This window comes from Spermophilus citellus, assembly GCF_964194105.1.
Source record: "Spermophilus citellus genome assembly, chromosome: 18".
NCBI classification, from domain to species: Eukaryota; Metazoa; Chordata; class Mammalia; order Rodentia; family Sciuridae; genus Spermophilus; species Spermophilus citellus.
Window position 1 is genome coordinate 13,937,912 of NC_138200.1, and position 9,354 is coordinate 13,947,265.

At 54.7% G+C, this 9,354-nt stretch overlaps 1 protein-coding gene across 2 annotated transcripts; it reads right to left on the reverse strand.

Annotated features, from left to right (window-relative positions):
• Nucleotides 1-22: 22 nt before the first annotated feature.
• Nucleotides 23-8,706, reverse strand: EGLN2 (egl-9 family hypoxia inducible factor 2). Of its 2 annotated transcripts, none has more exons than XM_081275875.1 (6): nt 8,562-8,706; nt 6,516-7,594; nt 1,963-2,082; nt 1,408-1,544; nt 1,125-1,192; nt 23-632 (listed from the first exon to the last, which is right to left on the reverse strand). In XM_081275875.1, exons 2-6 carry the CDS (start codon nt 7,362-7,364, stop codon nt 577-579), a joined length of 1,230 nt encoding a protein of 409 aa, XP_081132001.1. In that variant the 5' UTR covers nt 7,365-7,594; nt 8,562-8,706; the 3' UTR covers nt 23-576. The 2 variants fall into 2 exon arrangements, with proteins under 2 accessions (XP_081132001.1, XP_081132002.1); XM_081275876.1 differs by having other exon boundaries at nt 8,485-8,622.
• Between the last annotated feature and the right edge of the window lie 648 nt (nt 8,707-9,354).

Sequence of the window (9,354 nt, forward strand, 5' to 3'; positions counted from 1 at the left end):
CTCATTATGAGGGAGTCAGACATTTGCAGCTCTGAGGTAAATTTTTATTTATTTCTTGGCTGTCAGGACTTCCATACCCGTGCTTCTCTTGGCACCTTATCCTGCCCAAGCAGCGGCAGCCCAGTCCCAAAGGTGCCATGGCCAAAGGGATTGGGGAGTCACTTCACATTCCAGGCTGGAGGAATGGGGGACTTGGGGATACCTCCCCAAACCTTTGCCAGCGAGAGGCCATGACTCACCTCAACCCCAAATCCTGCCTCTTCTCAGCTCTTACACCCAACAGGGTAATGACCACACAGGACAGGACACAGGTCTCCAGCTTCAGTAACGGTAGCCCCCAACACTGGCCACTGCCCAGGTCATAACCCCAGCTCTCCTCACAGAGCAGCAAAGATCACTCCTCCTCCTCGGTCCTCAGCGATGCACAGGGCCCTCCATGCCCGGCAGGACAGAGGCAAGCCAGAAGCAGCAGCAGTGGCAGGGAAGGAGCAGGCACTAGGACTGTGGGCTGCCGCGGGGCCTGGGCTCTCCTGAAGTCTGGCGAGCTGTCGGCCCATGCAGCTCTAGGGCCGGCCACTAGGTGGGCGTGGTTGACTGTGATACAGGTACTTGAACACCTTTCTGTCCAGATGCTGAGGGTGACAGGGGTACAAGAGAATGTGAGGCATCAGGGAAGGGTCAAAGAGGCCAAGGAAAACCCTGGAAGACAGGGAGAGGATCAGGAAGAAATAAGGCACATTTTGGGGTTACCAGGAAAGCAAGCTAAGGAAAGATGAGGAAGAATGAGTGGTGGGACTCAAATTTAAGAGACTCAAAATTGGGCTGGGGTGGTGGCTCAGCAGTACAGCGCTTGCCTAACACGTGCGAGGCCCTGGGTCCGCTCCTCAGCACCAAATATAAAATAATTAAAATAAAGGTATTGTGCCCAACTACAACTAAAATAAATAAATAAATAAATGAGACTCAAAATTAGTGGGGCAGGGGATGCAGCTCAGTGACCAAGCATAGGTTCCACCTCGAGCATCATCACCACCAGCAGCAAAAAACTGAGAAGGCATATGGGTAGCTTGAGGCCAAGGGGGTATAGGGAACAGGAAGGATATGAGGGAAGAGGAAGCAAATACCTAGCTGATACTTGTCTTTGGCTGCTGCCCGCTCCTTGGCATCAAAATACCAGACAGTGATGGCGTACCTGGGGACCAGGGCAGGTGAAATCAGTTTTCTTCAACTCCAGTCACCATATCCAGTGACGCTGGAGTCCACCCTTTTGAGCCACCTGCTTCTATTCCCACCTAGGACTTCTCTTGGCAATTCATCACTCCCTGGTCACTCTGAGAGACAGTGAAGACTGACACAAAGGGAGTACAGGTGGAGCACTAGGCACATCCCCATAAGTAAGAGTCATACCTGGTGGCATAGGCTGGTTTCACCTCATGGGGGTTCCGTCGATCAGACCAGAAAATGAGCAACCGGTCAAAGAGAGGCTCGATGTTGGCTACCACAGGCCTGCCCTCAGGAAAGATCTGCAGCAGGCCACCATGCACCTGGGGGAGGAGAGGACCAGGCTGGCTAGTCTTAAGTTGGAGCCTCTGCTTTGCACTGCACCCAGGTGCCCACAAGGGGGCGTAGTGCCAGCACATATCACTCCCACCACTCAGGCTCTTAAAAAGAATGACAGCCCAGAGTCTGCATCACCATGGAGATGGGCAGGAAGCTACTAAAGACAGGAAAAGGGGGAGAGAGCTCATTACAAGGTTGGGTGGGGCTGGGCAGACAGCACCATTCCCGGAAAGGGGGGGAGTTCCCACCACACTGTTAGCTAGGGAAGGAGGTGCTATTTCCCAGGAAGAGCCCACAGATTGTACCCCCCCACCCCCTTGGGCTGAGAAGAGGAATAGAAGGCTACAATCTGAGCTGGGAGTGGAATGGAGTGGAAAGCACAGTCCCACCCCCACATCCTACCTTAACATCCCAGTTCTGGTTCAGGTAATAGATACAGGTGATGCAGCGCCCATCGCCGTGGGGATTGTCAACGTGCCTCACGTACCCTAGCCCGTTGCCTGGGTAACACGCCACCATGGCCTGGCAGAGATGGAGGGAGGTGGTTTACTGAGACTAGGCAGGGACATCTTGGGAAACAGCCTTGTTCATACCATTCCTGCTCCTTATCTTCCCCTGGATTCCTTGAGTGTACTGGGCTCCAAGGACTTTCTTCTATTTCCGCCAAGACTGCATTCCCAAGTCCATCAAAAGCCTCAGTTCCCCCACCACACACACACCCAGGACATGGTACCCAGATGGAGTCCAGTAAATAAATATGGTATGATTTCTTAAAGATATTCTAACCCTACCTCAGACATTTCAATATAGCAAAAACCAATTTAATCATTTTTACATGGGCCCAAACACAGTCTCACAGCGCTAGGCCATGGCATCTCAACCTCTGCTGTGAAGTGCTATCTCCTCAGAGGCCTTGAGACACAGAGGCCCAGGTTGCCCTAATTTCAGAAGTTTTGATGGTTTGGTCTAAGATGGGGCCTGCAATTTTAAAAGTTCCTGGGGGTAATTCTAACATACAGCAACACTGAGAACCACTGCCCTTGACTACAAAGAATTTGGCTAAAGTGATCCATTTCATATATTGAACAGGAACGAAAACCTTGAACCTCAAGAAAAATGAGACCTAATTCCAATTCCAAATTTGCTAAGTGACCCTGGAGAGTCCCACCATCTGAATGGGCCTCAAGTACAACTGTAAAATGGAGTTAATCAACACCTTGTTTCCAGCAACACAATTAATCTCTCCGAACACAGCACTCTGCAAATTCTAGACCACAGATCTAACAGGACTCACCCTGGGTCTTGGATACTGAGGGCACTGGTCTAGCTACAGAGTTCTTGCTTCCTCTGCCTGATGGCTACCAGTCCCCTTGCCCAGGCCTCACCATCTGTAGCCAGTATCCTGGGATCTTTGTCACTAGGGAGCTAAGAGGTAAGTGTGATATAAAGGAAAGGGTCATACTACTGCTGCAGACCCAATTCCCATGTTCAAATCTCAGTGCTGCCACACAGGCTGGGACTTCAGGAAGGTAACTTAGCTTCTCTGCCTAAGGTTACACAGCCTGGGAATGAAGCTGACCTCACAGGTTGTTGTGGGAATGGAATAAGATAACCAATGTCTAGGAAGACACTCAGCACCTGTGGCCACATGATGGAAGAACTAAAGAGTACAGAGTGAAATGCCACTTAAAAAAAAAAAAAAAGTCCCTACCCACCCTCTCCCCAAACCCATTCCACTGGGAGAGTTGGAGGAGGTTTTAAGCAAATGGGAGAACTGGCTAAAACAAGACCCTTCAGCTTCTTCCAGGTCAGCACCATCTGTCTTGACCCCACCACCCAGATACAACTCTGCTGGCCAGGGCACCCACCAATGCTCAGCTACACCTACAGGCCTCACCCGGAAGGACAACCCTGAGATAAACACTCATAATCAAACAGATCAGCATCTGCTGCCAAAACAGGTTTGCCAAGCACTCCGTAACAGGCAGATCAACTCAATCCCACTTCCTCCTCCCAGGACCCCTACTCAAATATTCCCAGGGCTCATCTGGAATATGTGTGGATGTTAGACTCTCTTATCAAACGTGCACCTGATCCACCACAAATGCTGCCCTGGGAAAGAGGCCAGGAGGGCTACCACCACCTAAGGCTCCCCAGCAGTGGAGAACCAATCTTCTCTCTGGCAGCACCAGGGTACCACAGTGAGAAGAGGCCCCCAGGAAAACCCTGGCCCCACAAAGAGAATCCTTTTTGTGCTGCTCACTCCCTGCAGATAGTATGACACTATGAGTGACCACTCACTGGCAAGAAAGAACATGGCTTTGGCCATGGCCTGGTGGCTTGGAATCAGTGAGTCACCGATTAGAGATGGACAATGCCTGCCTATTTGGGTATCCAACCAGAGATCATGCTGGTTCTGCGCATGGATGGATGGGGGAAGACACAGCATACCCTCTTCCCCACACAGCAGTCAGAGATCCTTTCCCCAGCTCTCCACCATATTCTGAGAAAAAACAAATTCCCAATTGTGACGTCCACAGCCACAAAACTGCGTCATCCCCGTTATCTGCCCCAAGCCTCAACAGATCTACCTCATCCCCATCACAAAGCCTGTATACCACCTGACTGGAGTACTCTTCCCCTGGTGGTCCTGGCTATTCAAGACCTGGATTGAGAGTCACCTGAAGTACTCTAGCTGACTGTCCATTCTACTCCTCTCAATGTGAAGGCAGCACAGGTTCCTGTTTACCCAGTACTGATCTGAAAAGCAGCCCCATTAGGCCCCTGGGGCCAGGCCTACCTCCCGGGTGCCTGGTGCTCGTTCTGCTGACTAGGAGCACTCCCCTGAATCCTACCCTCAAGAGGAAAAGCCTTGCCCACAAGGACAACAGAGTGGCGGTGAGGAAAGTTGCTCTTCCATCTCAGGGAACAAGCAGGTATAATCACAGCCAGGACACTAAAAGTTAAAAGATTACTGATGACGAGAGCCCTACCACCACCAGACAGACACACAGACAGAGACACACACACACATATGCATGCGCACGAAGTCCAAAGCAATGAACCCAGCCGATGACAGCAGGTCCCATGTCCAAGCTGCTCTTAAATAGGCAAATAGGGGCCAGCTAGACCTTCCCTAGGGTCTCCTTGGGTAGCCCGTGATGCCAGCAGGAGCCAACTCTCTCCCAGCTGCAGGTCAACCAAGCAGTGGGACCAAGGAGAGAAGGCAAGGTAGGACAGAGGAGTTCTACTCAGGAATGACAGAGGAACAGGTTACTACTGGCTGTAGCCACACTGGTGATCTATGTTCCCATTGCCACCCACCTCAGGACCCCACAGTCTCACTCCAGAGCCTAGGGAAAGGAGCCCAGACATGGCCCTTTGGAGGCACTGGGCTGGCTCCTCCCCTTTCTTCCCCACCAGCTTGGCCTATTCTTACCTCCCCAGGAATAAGGGTCACCCAAACCTTTAGAAAGTCCAACAACTTCAAGGGAAGTCCAAGGGCTGACAGTGAAGCTGCTAAGACAGGAGGCCCCACTGATGTGGCCTGCACAGGAGCCAAGCCCAGGGAGGGGTCGATCTGGCTCTCCAGCTATCAAGTAACGGGAGGGAGAGGGAAGTAGGACAAGTTCCAGCTGGGGTGGGGAGGAAATAAGCCTGGGCCCCGGGGGAGCCCTGGACCCTGAGCCAGCTCTAGCCTGAGAGGAAAGCCATAGAGGAAGAACCCAAGAAGGGACGGACGTGAGAGGAGAGAGGAGACGCAAGGAGCACAGCCTCCCGCTCACAGGGCAGAACACAGTGCCATCAGCCAGGATTTGCCAGTGCTGAGCAGCGAGCACTCCCCATAGACCTTGTCCAAACAACACCAAGCCTTGAACTCAAGGCCAGGGCCCTCATGCCCTTCCAGGGAGAGAATGATCACGTCAGCAGGCCAGAAAGGCCTTATGGACCATTGTCTGTACAGGGATCCTGACCCCTGGGTCTTGAATGGGCAGCTAGAGGCCCATGAGGCCCTGACAACTGCCCACAAACTCCAACCAAATGGGCACTTTTCTTAAGGGAGGGTCTGGAGCTTTTGGCAGACTCTCAAAAAGGCTCAGACTCCCAAAAGAGAGGACTACTATACTACAGCAAGGAAAGACACATAAGGACAGAGGGTCACGGGAGGAGACCAGAGACAGACAAGTATGAAGTGACACATAAGACAGAGAGATGGAGGAGAGAAACTAGGGCAGGAAGGGCTGGGAAAGATGGTAACAGGAGCTGCACCTAGGCCACCATGCAGTCACCCAATGCCATCTACAGAATTAGATGGCACTGTGAGTCCTCGATGCAGCAGGCTCACAGGGCATAATGCAACCCAGGGTAGCCTGTCAGAATGGCAGGCAGTGCCTCCCCCCTCGGCCAGGGTTCACCTTACCACTGCCACCCTCCAGCTCCATCTTCAGGTATTCCCACCTGGGAGACAGGATGGACAAGATAGGCCAGCAAAGGGGCAGATGAGAGGACAGGACAACAAGGAAGGATAAGGACAGAGACTGCTAGGGGCAGCAACATGGGACTGTCTACACTGATTATTTTCAGTCAGTCAGTAAGACGCTAAGGGCCAGGGACCCCAACACGGCCCAAGTACAGGTACGGCCCAAGTACAGGTACGAGTCGGCAAGTGGCAGCAGTTCTCATTGGGTCCTCCAGGAGGATTCCTGGAATACCAAGAACCATGTGGCTCTAGGTCAGACCTCTGGTTGGTAAGTGCACAAATCAAGCCCCCACAGGGAAAGCAGAGACCCCTCCCCTCGGCGTCTTCCCCACAGGTATGTCCTTTGTGCTGTAGCTGCCTAAACCTACGGGGTCCCCAGAAGTCCGTGTCCAAATCCACTCATTGCCAGAGCGCTAGGCATTCAACAAACAAAAGTGTTATCAAGTTCCTCCACAGAAGGCTCAACTAGCCTTACCTTGGTGCGCCCATTGATGACATAGCTGCCCAGCCGCCCAGCACAGTGGCGGATTACAGCATCCACATGGGACATCAGGGCACCGATGCTCCGACAGCCTGGCTCGTGGCCTTCCACCCAGGCAATCTGGTCCCCACGAATGCTGCGCGGTGGGATTGCCCGCTGGCTCACTAGCTGCCCATCACGCAGGCGCCCACCCCACTTCAGGGCCTCCACCTCAGCCAGCACACGGCCTCCCAGTGTTGCCCCCAAGAAATTGTCCTTGACGCAGATGCCATAGTACCGCATGCAAGGCACAATGTAGTCCAGAGCCAGGCGTTCAGGTGTGGAGGGCAGGGCTTCTTCCCTCATCCTAGCATTTGCCTCACGGCTGCCACTGCCACTGCCATTGCCACTGCCACAACCCCTGACATCCTCCTCCTTTGCCTCCTGGTTCTCTTGCCTGGCCCAGGGCCGCTTGCCTGGTGAAGGGGCATCCCCACCATCCTCTGCCCATTTCCGTTTTGGGGCCTCAGGTCGGGCTCCCTGGGCTGCCAGTCGCTGGCACTCCTTGGTGACCAGTGCCGCAGCACCTTCACTCTGTAGCGGCCATAGCTCACCACCATCATGTCCACCAAAGCCCTCCTGCAAAGGACTGGCAGTGGTGGAGGTGGCTGTGGCTCTGGAGGTCCCACTCCCTGCCGAGGCCTCAACAGGCGCTCCTGGACGGTGGTAAGAGGGTAGCAGAGAACAGGGCAGGTAACTCTCTACCCCCATCCTGACCGGGCTGGGCTCCAAGGGCTCTGACACAGACCCCGGCAACTGAGGGAGAGCCTGACTCAGGGGCTGCGGCTGGCACGGGCTGTCCATGGCAGCAATGTCTTCATCTCCCGGGCATGGAGGGCACGGCCCGGGCCCATGGTGCCACCCTCCTCCGCCTCCTCCTCCTCCACTTGATGCAGATGGGGGCCCCTGGGCCTGTTGTGGGGCAGGGTGAGGCAGGGCAGGCAGCAGAGGCTCCTCTTGTGCCCTGGGGGTGCTCGCTGGTCCCCAAGTCCACTGTTGTCCCTAGAGGCTTGGGAAGGGACACGTCAGGGTAGCTGGAGAGAAAGGGAGAAAAAAAGGGAGGTGAGACGCGTTAGAGGCAGGTAGGTTGGGGAAGGGGTGGAAATGCTAAGGGCATTAATGAAGATGCCAGGAGACTTGGCTACAGAGACCCCCCCAACAATGTGAGGTCAAGTTAAGGAAAAGAACAGTGAGTAGCGAGAGAGTCAGTGTAGATGACCCAGAGAGGACAGCAGCGGGAGGTTTGGGGGAGGAAGAGCATCCACAATCAGAGAAGAGGGAGGGGACCCGGGATAGAATAGGAATGGTGGAGGGGGGAGTAGAAGCCTGGAAGCTTCAGAGACACAAAAATGTGGGGGTCTACGGAAACAGAATAGGGGATCTGGATAAACTCAAGAGTTCAGGGGATCAACAGGCAAAGAAAAGGGGGAGTCCGGAAGCAGAAAAACAGACCGGAGGGAAACTGGGAAGGAAGGCCCAAGACGACCAGTCAGAACAAGGTGGTGGGGTCGACCTGTGCCCAAGAGGAAGCCTGCTGGGGGCGGACACACACCCAGACGGAAGGGAGGTCCTGAGTCAGGACGAAGGGAGCCTCGAGGAGGGTCCACACAGCGACAGTCGCAAGGACAGAGAAGAATGTACACACTCGGGTACAGACAGGACAAGGGAAAAGAGTCCTGCTCCCAAGCCCCTTGGGTGCAAGCCCTGAGGCCTTTCGGGGCGCAGTGGGTGACGAAAGCAAGGCCTAGAAGTCACTCGGACCCCGTACCCCTCCCCTTCCCCCGCCCCGTACGCATTACCCGCCGCCTCCCCCCCACAACGGCCGGCACCCAACGTGCCCGGCGCGCGTTTCCTCCCCCACCCACCCTCCCCTTCTCCAGGTCGCCGGGGCCCGCCACCGCGTGTCCGGCGCGCGCCCCCACACCAAGCCCGGCGCGCGCCGACGCCCCGACTCCGGCTCCTTCTCCTTTCCTCTCCGTTCCTCTCCGGAGACCTCCTCACCGAGCTTTTTCCTCCGACCCCGGCGCCGCCGTTTGTGCCAGCCGCCCAGCGCCGCACAGCGCGCCATACCCCGCCCCCACCACCCGCGACGCTCCGCCCCCGTCTCGCCCGGTAGGCACGTGACCGCGCCCCGGCGAAAGAGACGGTGCGTGCGCAGGCGCAAGCTCCGCGGGGCAATGCGAAAAAATCCAGAACACCCCTCTCCAGAAAGTAAAAGTGGGCCCGTCGCCGACGCCAGACTCATTTGCATTCTCCGCCTCGCCCCTTTCTCCTGGGAGGAGTAACACAGTCTGAGGGGCTGGATCAGGGAGGAGGGCATTTCTGTGCATGTTAAAACCAGAGTCATGGGCGGGGCATGCAAATAAAATTATTTACATGGCAGGGCCCACCCCTCCCAGCTGAGATACTGCGGGAAAAGGAGCAGCTGGGTTGGTCCGCCACATGCACATAACTCACTTACATAGGCAGATACCTCCTTCTCACAGCCTAAGAATGGGGATACTGAGAAATGGCTGTGCTGCTAGTTGGAAAATGCATGTAAATTTGCAAGTCACTTTTTATATCGGAGGGGGAAAGTGCGGGACGTCCTTAAGTAGACTAAAACAGATGTGCAAAATGTATATTTACATGACCCGCTACGCCCTGCCCTCTCGGAACACTTGTGAAAGTCGGAATAAAGAAATCTGGGAAAGCTATGCAGAGGAGACACTGGTACAAGCAACCCCATCTTTTTTATAATATTGGGCCACACCTCCCGGGAGGAGTACTCAGATAAGGTCATTTTGAATGCTCC